The sequence below is a fragment of the Rhinoraja longicauda genome, chromosome 4 (genome assembly GCF_053455715.1).
Source record: "Rhinoraja longicauda isolate Sanriku21f chromosome 4, sRhiLon1.1, whole genome shotgun sequence".
Taxonomy (NCBI): Eukaryota; Metazoa; Chordata; class Chondrichthyes; order Rajiformes; family Arhynchobatidae; genus Rhinoraja; species Rhinoraja longicauda.
The window spans coordinates 49,450,092-49,470,413 of NC_135956.1; the positions used below are offsets into that span (position 1 = coordinate 49,450,092).

A 20,322-nucleotide genomic window follows, 5' to 3' on the forward strand; every position below is an offset into this window, starting at 1 on the left:
ATTTTGTCCGTAAGTTGGAAAACGCACCAAAATCACTCGTTATGGTAACCATATCCACACAGTATTGTAATGAATGGCATCAAAACACTTGGGAGGCATGGTGGCACAGGGTAGAGTTGCTGCCTTACAGCAAACGCAGCGCCGGAGTTCTGGGTTCGATCCCGACTAAGGGTGCTATCTGTACAGAGTTTGCACATTCTCCCCATGACCTGCATGGGTTTTCAATGTAGGTTGATTGGCTTGGTAAATGTAAAAATTGTCCTGAGTGCGTGTAGGATAATGTTAATGTGCGGGGATCGCTGGTGGGCACGGACCCGGTGGACCGAAAGGGCCTGTTTCCACGCTTATCTCTAAACTAAGCTAAACTTAAGACCAATAAACAAGAAAAAGTAAAAGTGGAGAGAGAGAGGAAATCAACTCTGCCATTTGTAGGAACACGTACTTATGTCATTCTTTTGAATTTAATAATAAAATCATGCTCGATTTAACGTGGGAGTATCCATAAGTTTAATGATCATAACCTGGGGATGTCTTGTAGTTGGCAAAACAAACTGAGAGGAGATGGGAAGGAAAACTTTACAGACATTAGGTTGATGTAGCCAACAATGCACTGTTGAAAGGCAAATGGAAATACATTTCATAGTCACTTGCAAAAGAGAATTGGATAAGTAATTGAAAAATAAAATGTTGTACAGTGAGTATATGAGGGACTGAGGTAAGGTAGAGTAGGAAGCTTTTTTCCACAGCTTGGGTGTCTAAAGCAAAGAGATTAGAGGTTTATGTTAAGGGATAAAAAGTTTAGAAGAGATCTGTAAAGGATTTTCTTTCACCCAATAAGCGGTTGGAATCTAGAATGCATTGCTGTGATCGGTTTAGTGAGTACTTGACGGTCAACATGGACATGATCCTGTTTCTCTGCTGTATGATTCCATGAAGGGTGAGAGTTAGAAGGATGAGAGGGGATCTTATTGAAATATATAAGATTATTAAGGGATTGGACACGCTGGAGGCAGGAAACATGTTCCCAATGTTGGGGGAGTCCAGAGCTAGGGGCCACAGTTTAAGAATAAGGTGTAGACCATTTAGAACAGAGAGTTACTCAGAGAGTTGTAAATCTGTGGAATTCTCTGCCTCAGAAGAAGGCCAATTCTCTGGATGCTTTCAAGAGAGAGTTAGATAGAGCTCAGAGTCAGGGGATATGGGGAGAGGGCAGGAACGGGGTACTGATTGTGTATGATCAGCCGTGATCACATTGAATGGTGGTGCTGGCTCAAAGGGCCGAATGGCTTACTCATGCACATATTGTCTATTGAATAATTGTATTGATGTTTCAGTGAGCTGGCACAGGCAGGATGGACCACATTGCCATCTTTGTGCTTGAGGATTTTATCAGACAAAATTAACCGCTCACACATTGGCACATTTCACCAATTTGGGTGTTATAACATTTGGCACAACATTTATCCGCCTGATCCTTGAATTCTGCAGTTGACATTTATTTTGCAACATGGTTGCAACCAAATGTAATGCCGCTGCAGGTTTTAGAAATGCATTTTAATAATTATTGTTTTATCAACTGTGGTAAATTCTATATACCAAGGAGAGATTTGTAGTAATGCAATTTCAAGATTCCAAAAAGAGTTTCAAAACCATTTGACCTCATCTGAATCTCTCGGTTGGTTTACAGCGTGAAAATTCTCTTCCTATTGCCTTTTATTTTGTGTGTCACTGTTCAACGGGGAAACGGAGCTCTTTCCTGATGAATTAAATAAAGCAGCGAAGTGCTTTCTTTCAGCAGAAGATAAGGGTGAATTTGAAATCATTCAGTAAGAGATTTTTTTTAACTGAAACCTTATTAAAGAAGTATTGGTCGAAAATAATGCAATATGGTTTACCTGTAAACCAATATAATGCTTATTACCAAATGCTCTATCCTATAATTTCTCAAAATATTTGAATTGTTCTGAGTTAAGGTTTTTGGAAAAATAAAGGCTCGCACTTCCATGACTTCTTTCACAATCTGGGTATCCCTAAAGAGTTCCCATGTTTCCTTGCCACTGAAGGAGGCCATTCTGCCCAACTGGGATGGGAAGAGAATGTGCTGCAGACTCCCTAAGCAATCGCATTCCCCCACTACTTTTTCCTGTGAACTATTCTCCCTACAAGTCAACCACCCATCTTTATCAGAGACAGTATACAATGACCAATTAATATTTAGAATGCGGAAGGAAAGAGGAGCACCGGGGTGAACATCCACATTGGCACAGGGAGAACATGCAAACTCCACACAGACAGCAACGAAAGATGATATTGGTCCCAGGTCATTGGAGCTGTGAGGCTGCAGCCCAACCAGCTGCACGACAGTGCCACTCCAACCTACTTGCAACCCATGGTTATCATTGTATTGCAGCAAGGAGCAGCATCTGATTTAGAAACGAGACACCCCCTTATCTAATGGTGAGAGTAGGGCCAGGTAATCTGTCCAAAGATATTAATGGATACAATAGTTAGTATGCTTTCAATTTTTCTTTAAATAAGGCTGAACCTTATGCATGTCAGAGCAGAAGAAACCTTGGTTTAGTCTCTCCATTATTTTCTCATTTTAGATTACTCAGTAACAAAACTAATCTTTGATTACCTTCTTGATTATTAGTCACTGAACTTTGTCTCTGCCATTTCTGGTTCACATAGGTATGGTACTATACTTTTAACCCTTCGTTAGAAATACAGAGCTGCTTACCTTTCAGAAAACCATCTTGTCTCTAAATGTGTTAGCCTGAAGGCGACAAATGTAGAAATTCACCCTGTTACATGTACCGATTGCACATTTTAGGTTTATTTGAACATACTCTGAAGTACAGTTGCAGTGACTTCAGTGGAAGTAATATTCAGAAGCAGAGCTCATCGCTAGCAATGTGCATTTTACTCATACAACTGTAGACAAATAAATGCCCCAGTATTATTTTGCATAGAAATTGTGCATCAACACATTAACTCACATATTATATTATATTTGGGAAGTGGTGTTGCAATTTTGAAAGTCAAACTAGAAAAGGATTTTTACTGTGTATGATCGGTACCTGGGGAAGAGGAAGAGGAAGCTAGGAGTACAAGTGCATAGTTCTCTAAAGTAGTGTCACAAGTAGACAGTGTTTTGAAGAAGCATTTGGCAGTAGGCCTTGGGTCAGGACACAGAGTACAGGGATTGTGATGGTATGTTGTAAATATACAAGATGTTGGTGAAGCCACACTTAGAGTATTGTGCACAGTTTTGGTTAACATGCTGCAGAAAAAGGCATCGGAAAACTGGAAAGAGTGCAGAGAAAATTTACGAGATCATTGCCGAGACTCAAAGACTTGAGTTATAGGGAAAATTTGGTCAGGCTAGGACTTTATTCCCCGAGGGACAGGGGACTGAGGAGGTGATTGTATAGCTGTGCACAAAATCATGAGTATCATAGATAAGGTGAATGCACACAGCTTTCTTCCCCAGGGAAGGGAAATAAAGAACTAGAGGGCATAGGTTTAAGGGGAAAGATTTAAACGGGGCCCGAGGGGCAAATTCTTCAGACAGCGGGTGGTGTGTCTACGGAATAAGCGGCCAGACAAAGTGGTTAAGGCATGTACAGGAGCACAGGAGCATTGATCGGAAAGGTTTAGAGGGATATGGGCCAGGTGCGGGCAAATGGGATTAGTTCAGATGGGCATGTTAGTCGGCATGGATGTGCAGTCCAAAGGACCTGTTTCCGTGTTATAGCATCAATAATCAACACACATGATAATATGAGCAGTCTTTTGTCAATATTTAATAAATGCATTTGTGACATCAACTTCAGTATTCTGGCCTCTCAGCCATCAAAATGTGTTTCCTTAAAATTGCATGTGCCAGATATCAAAAGCAATGACTTCTGATATCCCTTCCCCAGAGGGAGATCACGAAGCTCTGATTCAGTGCAGCTAGGTTAAAAAATACTGAGGGAGAAAACTATGGATAGCAGTTTTGTATTAAGTCATTCTTAAAAAGAGACTCGAATGTACACCACAGAACATCACAGTGAACAGATTTTCAATTATAGCTATTGTGACATGTTTAAGTAAAAAGCAAATCTATTGCTAAACCTGAAACTCTCCTAGAAACATTCACAGGCTCATCGAAATGCATACAGTATCTGCACAGTGTTATCCGTGGATTGTGTGCTGACTATAGCCCAGTTAGTCATTAGCTTTGCAGAGATCTTTCAATTTTTGTACATATTGATCACCCATGAAGGACATGCTGCCTCGGTGCTCTCTCCTTTATAGTGATGTCCCCAGTGGATTTTATGAGCTTCCTACCAGGAGGACCAGCTCACAGCCGTTTCCCAGACCTCGGCTAATAGTCTTTACTGCTGGATGCTGTGAGGTGGAGTCATGACAACGTGACAGCAGTTTCATTAATCTGATATCGCAACCCTGCAGGGACACCGCGAGGCTTTGATTCAGTGCGGCTAAGATCAGAATGGCATGTACAGGGTCATCATTTGTTCAATGTGGAAAAGCACTGTACCCACACGTACACAATCGAACAAGACAGGCTGGGTGGCAAAGAACAACAACCTTGATTGATTTCCTTTATTCCCCACTCCCCAACTCAGCAAGAAGACCAGGGCACTGTAAGCTTGGAAACACCATTGCCTGGAAGTTGCCCTCCCTAACAGCATCATGAGTGTACTGACACCTCAAGCACTGCAGTGATTCAAGATGGCAGCTCACCACAACCTTCTCAAGGACAATTAGGGGATGGGCGATTAAATGCCAACAAGGCCCGCATCCCTTGGATGAATAAAACAAAGGTCCCCCTCTCCCACGCCCTCCTTCCACTGGATCCTATTTCCCATCCCTCCAATGCTCACCCCTCGCCTCTCTCTTGCTTCCATCTGCCACCACCCCTCATTCAGTTCCATTCTTCATCCTCCTTTTCAATCAGGTTCCAGACTCTATAGCCTTTTATTCACAGCTAATTCCCCAGCCTCTGTCACTGTCTCCACCCTTCTTCCTCCACCTGACCTATCCTCATCTGTATCCACCTATCCCATACTAGCTCTTCTCCCATCCCCTCCTCTACCTCTTTATACTGGTTATTTTCCCTCTACTCTGCCAGTCTAGACGAAGGGTAACCACTCGAAACATGTGCCGTCCTTTCCTCCACACGCTGCCTGACCCACTGAGTTCCTCCAGTTTTTTGCTACAGATTCCAGCACCCATAGTCTAAAAAAGTTACCATTTCTCATTTATTTAACATTGAGGTACCAAAATAGGAGGCAGATGATCAGTGTTTCCTGAAATTTAAGAAACATGAGGAGGAATAGGTCATAGATGTTCGCATTCAATAAAATTCCAACTAATTTTCTACATATCTGCACGTGTCTTGATAACTTAAGTGACCAGAACGTTCACTTTGAATACACTCAACAGCCACCCTCACAGATGAAGAATTTCTAAATTCCTAGCCCTCTGATTAAAGACATTTCTCATCATCTTGGGTCTTAATGCTGCCTGATGTTCCTGGGGCCATGCCCTCCAAGACTTGATACTCCAGCCACAAGAACTTAGCACCTTCCCTGCCAACCTCTCACAGAATCTTATACATTTCAATGCGATCACCTCGCCTTCCCCAACACTAGAGGGTTTGGGCCAATCTCATTCGCAAGACAGTCCTCCAGGCAAGTTGGTTAATTGGCAACTGTCATTCTGTCTCGTGGGCATGGTAGAATCTGGAGGAAGTTGGTGGAAATGTGGGGAAAATAAAATAGGATTAATGTAAATGGGTGCTTGATGATCAGTACAAACTTGATGGGCCGAAGGGGCCGTTTCATTGCCTCATGATATAGATGCAAGCAATTATCAATCAATTAATTGAGTGAATCGCATTGCACCACTTCTTAAGGCAAACATATTGATATTTAGCTTTTCAAAAACCTCAACTTAAATAGCATCTTTCATGTTGTTTTCAGAAAGTGCGAGAGCCCAATGGAGCAATTTTGATATGTAGCCATTGTTATCATGGAGAAAATGACAGCAGATAGATTGGCCACATGAAAAGCCAAGTGTTTCCGACTAGGTATTCTACTGGGTGAGTGATAAAGACTGGCCATTATCACTGTGGATAACCCCACTGTTCTTCTTCAAAGCATTATTTTGGGATCTTTTATCTCCACATGAGAGCACAGGAAGCCTAGCTTTAAATTTTCAGCTCAAAGAGTGCTCCCAAAACAGTGGAGCTCTGTCCCAGTACCAAAATGATGTGCTGTAGTCATAGCCCTGGGACTTAAACCCAAAGGCTTCCAACAGAATGTCAAGAATTATTTTAACTGAGCAAAAACTACACCAAGGCAATATTTGGTGCAGAGAACAAAACTTTGGGAGTGGCCCTGGCTGAGATCACCTTGGACCAGATCTAGCTGCAGGGACTAATTCCTGTGCACAAGATGGGAACATTATATTGAGTCTCTCCATCTTCAAGCAAGCCAAGTAGCATTACCCATTGCCGAACAAGCAGCCTACCGCCAAAAGAGAAAAGCAAATGCACACTACACCACCTAATTACAATGCTAACCCCATAATTACAATGGCACTACACTGCCCTCACCAACTGGACAGCTGAAGGAAACCCTTTCCTTGTGCAAAATACAGCAAAACACCGACAGATTTACATTGGCTTTTACTTCAGACAGGTTGAATAGCCAACCAATATTGCAGAATAGTTGAATGTGGATAAAATGATAAAGAACCTCAATTGGCACAATGGTACCTACTGACACTGTGATAGTAACGAAAAGTAAACTTTAATTTGGCTTCTTAATCTGCTTAGTTGATCAGGTGCCCATTAGAATTCTATTTCTTAAATTTTATGTATTGTTTGGCACGTGTTAGCAGGATCAATCCAGGGAAGTGACTGCATACAGTGGTAATTAAGCATGTGTAACCAATTTGTAATTTTCCTTTTCCTGGCACAAACAATCACCAAGGCATTACTTGAGCACAGATAAGTCGATGTTCGAGAATTCTCTTGTAAAAAATACTCCAGGTATCAAACTGCCTTGAATGTTGACTAACTCAGTGTTTTAAGGCACTTCACTGGAATGCATGGGTATAAAAGACTGAAGGCAGTGTATAAATATATATGAAGGCCTCATTGAGGATCATAAAAATATTTTGCAGCCAAAATAAGTCTAAATTCTGGCTCTTTTCACAACAGTGATGGTTTCAGTTTTGTTCAGTGAAGAAATTACCTCACATAATATGGCCTTCTGTTATTCAAAGTTTTAATGGATTGGGTCTCTATCAACAACTTTTAATAGATACAGCACAGTCTTTGTTTTTTTTTACTAGTAGCACAGGAAATAATTAATTTAGCTAAATTGCGCAGAGCTCTGAAAGGTACAGCACCCTCGTTAATGCTTCAGGGTGCATTGCTCTCCAGATTTCTGAAGCAACTAAAGATACGGTCATTGATTTAAGACAATATATAGACTAGCATTAAATCTATACTGCCTTGATGTTGTATAAAGATAATAAATCTGGTCAGACCAACGCCACATTTGAGTAACAGAGGACCAGTTTGTCCTGTCAGATACTGATTTGAGGCAGAAAGGTTACAGATTAGTTTGGTCATGTCAAGTGAACTGACAAAGACTTCTCTAATTTTGTTGGAAATGAGGAAACCTGATGGTAAAGGGGAAGCCTAATGAGTCCATCAAAGGCTTGATTTGTACGCAACAGACAAGGCAGCTGTGAATTGTATGAAAATATTGGAAATCAATAACTTCTATGGAATTTCATTAAGCAGCGGTATCCACAATTGATAGGGTTTCATAATTTGATGGATTGTGCAAAGAAAATGATTAGCTAGGCAGAAGGAGTGATAGAATACGCACAGAGGGACCTGAGATGTATTGAAGTGAGGTAATTTGTACAAAATAAAAAAATATTGATTTTAGTTATGTGCAAAAACTTGAAATTGGAGGGAGGGGTTGTCCGCTAAGTCATTGCTTGATGTGTCCCTTTCATTTCCTTGTAGTCCCAAGGGAAGGACCGGATGATGCTGATAGTGGGAATGAAAGTAGAAGTGGAAGTGAAGAAACGCACATCTGCGAGAAATGCTGTGCAGAATTATTCAAGTGGTCTGACTTCATGGAGCATCAGAAGAACTGCACGAAGAACCCGCTCGTCTTAATCGTCAACGACGAGGAAGCAGCACGCTCAGAGGATATCCCCGAGGCTTCCCCTGCCAGCAGCCCGAGCGACCAAGTGGAGAGTGAAGCTGGTGAGGACAATGCTCAGTTAGAGGGGAATGACTGCTCTGAGGTAAAGAGTACCGAGCAAGAGGAGCCGATGGAGGTGGACGCATCCACTGACAAAGGTAACCAGGATCAAGGAGCCTCCGGCCCTGCTACTTTGCTACCTCAGATCTCCAAATCATCTTCCGTGACCAGTTATAACATGCCAAACACTAACGTGACTTTAGAGACTTTGCAGAGCACCAAGGTGGCAGTGGCACAGTTTTCACAGGACACCCGGTCCAACAGCCCCACTTCAAATCATACAATACCCACCATGGCTATTCCTATGATTCTAGAGCAGTTAGTGGCTCTGCAGCAGCAACAGCTGCACCAGCTTCAACTCATTGAACAAATCAGGAACCAGGTAGCGATGATGAACCCGCAGACAATGCACCCTCTAAACACCTCTGCATCCTCCCAGGTTACACCGCTATCTGCTGCTAGCCAGCACGCCTCCTTCAGTGACCATTCTTCTAACTCTTTGTCAGGCATCATATCGGCCTCGGGCACAGTGCAGGTGCCCAATGTCCACACTTCAGCTTTCGATGGCTCCCAGCAAATCGTTCAGCCCACCTCGGGGGCTAGCACTCCTGTTCTACCAAGTAGTGGATCACCGCGATTGGAGTCCACTTTGCCTCCATCCACAAGTGGAATTGTATCTTCCCTGACTCCAAGTTCCAATGTAAACACAGATAACTCTTCCTCCCAGTTGCAGTATTCAACATCATCTCTTGCACACGGTAGTCTCCTCAGTCCATCTTCCAGCATGCCTAATCCACTGCTACCTCAGAATTGCTCAAGTGGTGTGATATTCCCAAACCCCTTGGTCAGCATTGCTGCCACAACCAATGCCCTGGACCCACTGGCTGCCCTTATGAAGCATCGCAAAGGGAAACCACCCAATGTTTCTGTGTTTGACCCTAAAACTAGTTCAGAAGATCCATTTTTCAAGCATAAGTGTAGATTTTGTGCTAAGGTCTTCGGGAGTGACAGTGCATTACAGATTCACCTTCGTTCACACACTGGAGAGAGACCATTCAAGTGTAATATTTGTGGAAATCGGTTTTCCACCAAAGGTAATCTCAAAGTACACTTCCAGAGGCATAAAGAAAAATACCCTCACATCCAGATGAATCCATATCCAGTCCCTGAATACCTGGATAATGTACCCACTAGCAGTGGTATTCCATACGGGATGTCCTTGCCACCTGAAAAGCCAGTGACAACCTGGCTGGACACCAAACCTGTGCTGTCAACCATACCAACATCAGTTGGATTACAGTTGCCTCCAACTCTATCAAGTATTACAAGTGAGTCCCCAACAGTGACTCCTTTAAGCAGGTCACCCCAAAGACCATCACCTCCATCCAGCGAATGTGCTTCTTTGTCACCAAACATGAACAAGAATGATTCCAGCTTTCCAATAACCGCAGAGTCTCCACAGTCAGTTAGTGGCAGTACTATTGTTTCCATGGTCCAAGGTTCAAATGCATCAGCTTCAGGTTTCAAGGCGGTAGAAGGCTGTGCATCTGGGCAGTCCATTTCCTCAGCTGCGTGCTCCACCACCTTTTCTACATGTGCAGAGAGTGAAGTGAACAGTGTTCCCACAACCCTTCCCAGTCCACTGCTCCCCATCATATCTGATCAGTTCAAGGCAAAGTTTCCCTTTGGTGGTCTGTTGGATTCTATGCAAACATCTGAGACCTCAAAACTGCAACAGTTGGTGGAGAACATAGACAAAAAGATGTCAGACCCCAACCAGTGCGTTATCTGTCACCGTGTACTCAGTTGTCAGAGTGCTCTGAAAATGCATTACCGCACACACACAGGCGAGAGGCCATTTAAGTGTAAGATCTGTGGGCGAGCATTTACCACCAAGGGGAACTTAAAGACACACTTCGGAGTTCACCGTGCAAAGCCACCCCTTCGAGTACAGCATTCTTGTCCCATTTGCCAGAAGAAATTTACAAATGCTGTAGTCTTACAGCAGCATATCCGCATGCACATGGGGGGACAGATTTCCAACACTCCATTGCCAGAAGACTTTTCAGATAGCCTGGACAGAGACTTATCTTGTGACGAAATGAATGCAGAACTAATGAGCGACTATCCCGACGATGAAATGATGGATGAAAATTCAATGGACGATGAGGCAGAATTAAACATTGAAACGATGGAGTCTTCAAAACAGTTGTTATGCTACTCTGGTTCATCACCAAACTCACCGCCTTTGTTGATTTCCAACATTGCCGCACTGGAGAATCAGATGAAGATAATAGATTGTGCCCTGGGCACACAGCAGCGATCCAACGTGAAATCTGTTGAAAATGGATCCATGGAGAGTGATCGCGTAACAAACGACTCTTTCTCTGCTGTGGGTGATCTGGAAAGTCAAAGTGCTGGTAGCCCTGCACTCTCTGAGTGCTCTTCTTCAATGCAGGCATTGTCGCCCATACCCAGCAATGCTGGGAGTCAAAGGTCAAAGTCACCAGGCTTTGGCAACCACGATGAGCCACATGAAACACCGGTGAAACTAGAAAAAATGGAAAGTCCATCAACTCAACGGGAGAATGGAGGTGCACTTGATCTGACAGCCACCAACCTGAGCCAGCCGATCATCAAAGAAGAGGCTTTTAGTATGCTGTTCCCCAACCAAGAATGTGGTAAGTTGAAAAGTACTGTTTGTAGTATCTGTGGGAAACCTTTTGCTTGTAAAAGTGCGTTGGAAATTCACTACCGCAGCCATACTAAAGAGCGTCCATTCCTTTGCACAATCTGCAATCGTGGTTGCTCCACTATGGGTAATTTAAAACAGCACTTACTGACTCACAAGATGAAAGAACTTCCTTCTCAGTTATTTGAACCCAACTCCACTCTAGGTCCCACCCAAAGTACTCCTAGCCTGGTCACCAGCACTGCACCAACCGTGGTCAAAATGGAAGTCAATGGTCACAGCAAGCCGATCTCCCTAGGTGATGGCACGCAGGTTCCAGTTGGTATACAGGCTCCATCTGCACCACAGACAGCTCTGAGTCCAGGTATGACACCCATTCTGGCGCCACCACCTCGTCGGACTCCCAAGCAGCATAACTGTCCGTCCTGTGGGAAGACCTTTTCTTCTGCAAGTGCTCTTCAGATCCATGAGCGCACTCACACTGGTGAAAAGCCTTTTGGCTGCACAATCTGTGGCAGAGCTTTTACAACAAAAGGGAATCTTAAGGTAAGATCATTTTGATGTATAAATTAGTGATAAGAATGTATTGACTGTTTTTCTTTTAACCATGAATCTGCAAATGTAAATGTGATGAATGGTTGAAAATGGTGACCATGTTACAGCTATTGTTTGTCTTCACTTTGAGATTCTAGTCTTCATACAGGGTCTCAGACACACACAGACGCACTTAGACATAGACATACCCACACCGACACACACGCACAGACACAGACTCACACACAAGACGCAAACACACTCAGACAGACACACTCACAGACAGACAGACACACTCACATACAGACACAGACAGACATACACACAGACACGCACACACCACATTACACCCTTACACCAACACACTAACGTACACATACTTAATTTTCAGAACTTAATAGGACAAAGATTCCAAGGTCATTATCAAATGATATTTAAAAATAACAAATTAAATATGATAAATTATTTTTTACTGAACATTACATTTCACATTGCAGAGGAATATTTAAATTAATAATAACAATATTTTTAATCTTAATTTTATTTATGATTGAATTGCAAATGTTGCTGAGTATTGTAATAAAGAGAACAGGTTTGACATTGAATACTGAATGTCTTTCCTTTTGTACAGTTCATTTGTTTACCCCACATTTCTTACTATCTGCTGTTGTCAGTCAATTTGTCACTAGAATTTATCTGAACTGCATTGTCTTATACAAATATGCTACATTAAAATCAGCAAGTGGGGTGGTGGAGTTTCCCCTTAAAAAAAGGCTTTGCTTTCAATTTCATTAGAAAAATCTGCTATTTTTATAGCATCAAGACTGAAAGAATATTTGCCTAAGTTAAACTTTCCAAATTTGTACATTCTCCTTATAAACTAGAGATATTCAAGAGAGGTTTATTACATCATACAAAATTAGAAAACTTTAGTTCTGAAATTCTTGCCTTTCATTCTGGGCTCCCTAATATTCCAAATTCTATACGATAAATTGAGGATCTCAAGTTACATGTATTATTAAAATATTACATGCACCACCATAGAGTCACATGAACTTTTAATTGACCAAGAAGAAACATAAAGGTCCGGTCTATTTCAAGTTTTGGCTTCTCTAAAATTATTCAATAGATAAACTCAGGAAGGCATTGAAAAAGAATGAATACGAGATGACTTGCCATTAATACTTCAAATTGACTGCTTGTATGTGTACAGTTACTGTCACAACTTTTCTAACCATTGACAGCCTTAAAAGTGCCATGAAACAGTAATACTGTCAACAAAAATCGAGAAAATGACTGATGCTTGAAATCTGAAATAAAAACAGAATGTGGAAATGAGTTTGAGATGAATAATGCAGGCAAATAAAATAATGTTGCACTGATTTTCTCTTTAACTATAAAACAATTATGCTTGAGAATTATTTGCCAATAGGTTGAGCTCGTGCAGCATCAGCAGATTGTACTCTACCTCTGCAAATCAGTGCATTGAACTTATGAGAACTGAATTTTGAAGGCAGATATCAATTGGCTGATGCTACTATCTTAGCTCCTTGAACTCAGCCAGGCAGTAACAAATTTTGAGCCATTATCTTTTTAAACTGGTGTCTGCTCTAGTAAATTACTAATAAATTGTGCATTGTAACTGAATGTTGATGTGCTGTATTTAAGTAACATTCCTTTCCATCTCAGATATAATAACCCAAATTCTTTTAACCTGTGATGTCTCAGCTTTCTGCCTCTTGACAATTCTTTAGACTAATTGCATTTGGAAAAATTGTAGGTATAAACTGGCTGGAATTAATTCTTGAAAATTCATCAATGGAATTAAAGCATTGCATTTATCGCTTGGAACAAATTTACATTTGTGGTTATTCACAAATGTTAAAGATTGCTTTTGAACCAGACAGCCCGGATATAATGTTAAAGGTGCATTATATTATTGCTCAACTTCCCACTCCAATTTAGGTCATTAGTAATGGGAGATTCAATGTTGGCCAATGACAGCTGAGGGCCTGTTTATTTTCTCTGCCCATCTCAGTTACGATTTCATGATGATAAGGTGCCAAGGAATAAAAAATCATTTTTAGCTGTTTGCGCTAATTGAGTAGAGACTGCATTAAAATCATTGGAGCCAAATTTCATAAGTGGTGTACAACTGCAGATATTATTGTGTCACAAGTGACTAAGGACATCTTTCCATCTGCCCTCTGTCTTTTTCCCAGTTGAAACCAAAGTGTCTGGAGAAAGAAGATGGAACGCCAACTATGATTAATACTTTTCTTTGGATGTTCAGGGATAAAAAGATTGGAATGGCAAGAATTACAATGCATAGGTTGTTTGTTAATGCCGTGCTGCTGTCATGTTTATTAGAAGGGCAAATTAATCTTGAGAAGGAGAGGGAAACAGCATCAGATCCTGATTTCATGTTAGCATACTGTTACACTGTTTAAACACAACATTTGCAAATAAGTGTAAAGTCTCTTTTTGTTATCACTGTTAATATTTGCAAACAAATTAACATTGTAGAATTTCTCTTGCCAGAATGAAAATTGCAGTTAATCAGCAATTTGTTTTGTGAATTAAATTTTCTCATTACTTATGAGTCCAAAATCATTCGATATCATTGTAACTTCCACAGAATCATGTACAGTTTTATATGATCAAAATCAGAAAAAGATCTGATTTCCTTAATTCGTTCTTCCTTGAAGAGATTCGTAATTGTAACTTCATCATACTAAAGATGGGGGGAAAATAATTTTATTGAAGCATTTTTCTTTATAATTTCTGGGTGTCCTTGGTGGCTTTTATTTTTATTTTTATTTATGTGAATATAGGGGGGGCTACGACCATGCAAGAACATGTTCACTCATACTTGGAGTTCACAGCTTATATTTCTTTGGACATGAAAGTATTGATAGCATAGACATAGCTGTCAAAGAGATCACCAGAATCATTACAATGGAGGAATAACAATAAGATTCCATAACATAGCAAGCACTCCCATTCTTCTCCTTCTTCAATAACCCTTATTAGATAATATAGATATGGATGTCAAGTGACTGGCGACTCTCTTCACTGTACTGATCCCATAGTTAGAGAGAATGATGAAACTTCAGATGCTTGACATCTGGAATACAAACAGAAACTTAGCAGATCGGGCAACAGGACTTACTCAATTTGATGAAGGACATACGACTTAAACATTAACTGTATCTCTTTCCACAGACTATTTCTGACCTGCTGAGTTTTTTCCGCATTTTATAATCCTATACAGGTCATCCCTGGGTTATGAACACCGGACTTGCAGACGCCCCTACATAAAAACAAAGTCCCATAACATTATTAAATTCAAAAGTCCAATATCTTACAAATGGTAGAAACTAGATTCCCCTCCCTCTCCACTTTCAATAATTGTTCATTCTTATGAATCCAATATGCTTTTGATGCTATTCATTACAATCCTATGGAGATATTGTTACTGTATCAAGTAATTTTTTGTATTTTCCGATTTATGGACAAAAACGACTTAGGGACATTGGTAAAAACCTATTCATTACCTGGGAGTGACCTGTAATTAATTAGATGGCTGGTACTGAGTCTGCAGGTATGACAATGTAAAATGGTAATGTAACTTATTTGTTATTTTACCTTACGTACACTCATGATTCATATTAGTAGCAGGAGGAGGGGTGCAAATGGTTCACCTCTGATTGTGTTATTTTAGGTCAATGGGACCAAATGGGAGTTAAGGGAACAACTAAATGATGCTCCCATAAACATCACAGACAACCGAGTACATATACCCCAGATATTCTGCAGATAACCATGTGCACAATTTAAGCTCCCCCCTCTGTTAATGTTAATCAGAAGTAAAAATAACAAATTGTAATAGATTATGACAACATTTTTCATTGACAAACCGTGAGATGTAATACCACCAGTTGATGGAATTATAGGATTAATACATTGAAGAGCCCATCACTTGACATCTCTGCCTACCCCTTCCAATAAGAGTTAATAAATAGGGATAAAAAATGGGAGCCCCAGAGTGATCTCTCATTTCACTTTAGCCTATCAACCTTGGTTCTTCCCTCACACTCTCAGCCACAGTAACATCTTTTTGAAGGAAGCACCCTCCTCACCAATAGAATTTCCTCCATCATCATCATAGCACATCACACTGCAGTCCAAAACATTTTTTGTCGATGTGTGGTGTTCCTTTGAAATAACAGCGATTAGTTTCATAGTTTCTGTTGTTGCTATTTAATTTGCAGAATCGAATTTCCCAGACATTGGTGACAGCAAATATTAGCTGAGAGCTTAAATTATAATTGTTGCTTCTCACTTCACAGTTAATGCACACTGTGAATGCACACTTAAAGCTTTGATCGGCCGCACCTGCAAAGGTTAAAATGTTTGCATAAACCAGTTCAATAGAATGATATTAAATTTGTTCATTTATACATATCTACATTTGTGATTGCCTTGTTAAAACACAATTATTATATTTTTAGACATTCGGTTCTGGTTGGTAATGCTTAACATGCTAAAATGTAGTGGTAACCATGCTGAGAGTTTGAAATTCAGTACTTATTTCAATGGGACTGAATTTCAAAGTGGAGTCCAGCGCCACACAGTTACTATGTAATGCATTCAAGACTACCAATGAATTTCTGAACAACAGATACCATTTCTGTCTTTCAGTATTCTGTCAAAGCTTGACATGTCAATTGTCCCTGATTCTAATTTTCCACATATTGGGGGTTTTAAACTGAGGACTTGTTCTAGTTCAAATAAAAGTTAGCAGAGCAGATGAATTGCATCTCACTAGTGTTTGTGGGAACTTGTGTGGTACAAAACATCTCCTTCATCTTCCTCATTTACCCAACGACAGTCAAAATAATTAATTAACATTGAACACAGAATACAACAGGAATAGGCTCTTTGGCCCACAATGTCCATGCCAAACATGAAACCATGTTAAGCTAAACTAAACTGCAAATGATTCATATCCCTCCATTCCCTGCATATCCATGTGCCTATTTAAAAGCCCCTTAAATGACACTATTGTATCAGCTTGCATTGCCGCAACACCCGAGTAGGCATTCTAGGCACCCACCACTCTCTGTCTAATAAACTTGCCCCGCACATCTCTTTTAAACTTTGCCCCCTTCATCTTAAAGCTATGCCCTCTTATTTTTGATGTGGATGGGCACATGGAAATGCAGGGAATAGAGGTATATGGATCATGTGCATGCAGAAGAGATCAGTTCAGTTAGGCATCATGTTCGGCACAAATATTATGGGCTGAAGGGCCCATTCCTGTGCTGTACTGTTCTGCTTTCTATGTTCTATTTCCACCCTGAGAAAAGGTTTCTGACTATCCAATCTATGTCTCTCATAATTTATATTATCCTATTGGATCTCCCCTCACTTTCCAACACTCCAGAGAAAACAATCCGTGTTTGTTCAATCTCTCCTTATAGCTAATCCAGGCAGCATTCTGGTAAATCTCCTGCACCCTCTCCAAAGCCTCCATATCCTTCCTGTAATGGGGTAACCAGAACTGCACACAACACTCCAAATGAGCAGAAGCATAATTGGCAGAGGTTTTCTCAGCATGCCTGCCACAATAGCTTCACCAGAAGTTTTTTTACATATTCAATTTGCATGGGAAACCTGGTTTCCTTCAAAAGTTATGAGATTCTAAGCTTCAGCATTCCAAAACATCTGTGCTGATTAGAATAAGACATGGTAAGAATGCATTGTTTTCTAAATGTAAATATGATGACAAATATACTTTCAGAATGTTTTCTCTCCAAAGCCTCTGGATTCAGACCTGCTAATTTGCTGAGTGGGATATGTCATTTTCCTCATCTCCATTTTCAATGTCATTCCATGCTTAACCTTACAACTATAAGACATTGCCACTCTGTCATCACTCTTGGTAACTCAATCAAAACCAGCGAACCTCCTTTGAAAGAAAATCAGTGCCCAAAGACATCTGTGTTGAAAGTCCCAAGTGTTCTGTATTCAGTAGAAATTAGTTTGCAATAAACTGAAAAGAATGTGATTGTTTAAATTCTAAGTCCACATTCAGACCAGCAAGAATTCTGTAGCTAACACTATGAATGATGATTTATGCTGAGCAAAATCAATATAGCGATTTGATAACATGAATGCATTTTAAAACATTTCAGTACAGAGAGAATAATTGATTCATAATTGAGAAATCATCCCTTAAAAAGTTATTCCAACTATAGAGACCCAACTCAGTAATTCAAACCTGTTAAAAAGAAATGAGAGTTTTGTCAGGCAATTTTTCTCTGTTAATCTACCTTTTGAATTTATTCAAATAATGTGGCAGTATCTACCGACAGTGCACTTCAAATGACATACATCTCTAAACCTGCAAAAACATCTAGACTGCAAAGTAAAATTAAGCAGTGCATTCAAAATACAGCTCTCTTTGGTCATATGGCAATTGTATTCTGAGTGCACTTTAGCCATGTGTGCTTACCAATAAGTAGACTTTGGGGCCTGATGATCACAATCTGCTTCAGCACAACTCAAACTCAGAAGCAAGAATAACTTAACCATGTGTAAAGTAATCTCAACGTGTCATGAGAAAAGTATCGGTAAAGCCATAGAATCTAGTTTGAGAAGATGCTGGATGGAAAAACACAAAAATAGGTCACCACATGGTGTGTGCTGAATTCCCGCATTAACATGCATTTATATGATGGCTTTTAACATTAAGGTGTTTCATAGGACTATTTCATTTTGGAAATGTAAATCAAGGCTGTTCTATGTTCTACAACGTGCATCAAAACAGCTCTATAATATTGATAGTACATGGAACAGTAGACCACAGGAACATTTGTGCTGGACATGGTGCCAAGTTAAATTAATCTTCTCTGCCTGCCTTGATCTGCAACCCTCCATTCCCTGCATATCCATATGCCTATCTAAACGCCTCTTAAACACCACTATCATTATCGGCTTCTACCACCATACCTGGAATCGTGATCCAGATACCCACCACTCTGTGTGTGTGTGTTAAAAAAAAAAGCCCCATGTATCTCCTTTAAACTATCCCACTCTGACCTAAGAAAAGGTTCTGTCTACTACATCTATGCCTCTCATAATTTTATATATTCCATCAGATCTCCCCTCAACCGCTGATGCTCCAGAGAATACAATCAAAGTTTATCTAATCTCGCCCTGTAGCTAATATGCTCTAATCCAGGCAACATTCTGGTAAAAGTCTTCTCCAAAGCCTCCTCATCCTTCCTGCAGTAGCTGACCAGAATCCGCATTATACTCCACATGCAGCCTAATCAAACTTTTATGAAGCTGCAACATGACTTTCTGACTCTTGTACTCAATGCCCAAACTGATTGAGGCAAGCATGCCACATGCTTTCTTTACCACTTTATATATATATATATATATATATATATGTGTGTGTGTGTCGCATTTTCAAGGATCTGTGAATGTGGACCCCAAGATCCCTCTGTACATCAGTGCTGTTAAATGTCATGCAGTTAACTATTATTTTTCTATATTTGATCTCACAAAGTGTAACATTTCACACTTATTTGGATTAAACTCCATCTATCATTTCTCCGCCCATTTCTGTCACACATAGCTGTCACGTAGCTGATCATAGCTGATCCTCGCTGAATCATTTGACATCCTTCCTCACTGTCCACAACTCCATTAATTTTGGTATCATCTACAAACATACTAGTCAACCCATCCACATTTACCTCCAAGTCAATTATATTCTCAAATAATAAATCTGCTGTGATAATATTCCTTTCCTGGTGTTGGATGATGTCCTAATTATCTCCACTGGTGACACTTAGCTTTGCATCCATCCCTGTGTTTGGCCACACCATTGAAATTGGTTCTAATAACATTGAATAAAATCTTAGAACTAAAATAATTGTTTTTAATCTCACCAACCTCATTTCCCTATTGACTGACATATTTTCCTCTTCGAGAAACCAATGAGCCACAAAAGGAGATAGAGAGTGGTGACCAAAAATTACTTGATAAAACAGATTTTGAAGGAGGATAGTTAACTCGAGAGGTTTCAGGCGTGGCAGTTGGAGTGGTGGGAATTAGAACGATTATAGCCTTCATTGTCTTTATCTCGATCACATAATCCCCCCAAACATATTTTACTCAGAGAGTGATCCTAATCTAGAATTCACTGCTTTTGAAGGTGGTGGAATCAATTTGTATATACAACAGGAAATTGGATAGGCAGAAGAGGAAACTATTTGCTAGTTTTGAGGAAAGAGGGAGGAATTGGTCTGATTGCTCTATTCACAGATGCTGTAGACTCAATGAGATCAACTGTCTCCTCTGTGCCATAGTAAATCTATGATTCAGTAAAATTAGTCCTGCAGAGCTGGGCCGACTGGAGCTTCTCAGTTCAAGTCCACAGTTTGTAGCCAAAGATAAAACATGGCAGGCAAGCAGGCAAAACTGATAGTGCAATGGTATCGGAGGCTGGTAGAGCAGAGGATGTTATGGAAGCAGAGAGCGGAAAAGCCATAGAAGGGATTGAAAACAATGATGATTTATTGGTGCATAGAATTAAACATAGTCTACTGCTCATAGATTAGTGTTTTTGTCCACTCGATACAAATTGTGGCATTGACATTATTTAACTTTACCGTCCTGATTGTTCCCATTGTGTGTCCAGCAGTGAGTTTTCATTCAACCCCCACACTCCAGTCTCCTGAATCCTACAAGCATCTATTGTTAATCGTCCTTTTC

At 40.4% G+C, this 20,322-nt stretch overlaps 1 protein-coding gene across 11 annotated transcripts in view; it reads left to right on the forward strand.

Moving 5' to 3' along the window:
• LOC144592747 (sal-like protein 3) overlaps window positions 1-20,322 on the forward strand; it is a 66,792-nt gene that overhangs the window by 32,284 nt on the left and 14,186 nt on the right. For 5 of the 11 annotated variants that reach the window (XM_078397698.1, XM_078397700.1, XM_078397701.1 and 2 more), the window contains 2 exons: window positions 5,994-6,112; window positions 8,060-11,541. In XM_078397698.1, the coding sequence (XP_078253824.1) occupies window positions 8,173-11,541 (3,369 nt within the window). In that variant the 5' untranslated portion in view covers window positions 5,994-6,112; window positions 8,060-8,172. Of the gene's footprint in view, window positions 1-5,993; window positions 6,113-8,059; window positions 11,542-13,751; window positions 14,296-20,322 lie in introns of those variants that run through there. The other 6 variants (XM_078397697.1, XM_078397695.1, XM_078397703.1 and 3 more) reach the window with 4 other exon arrangements.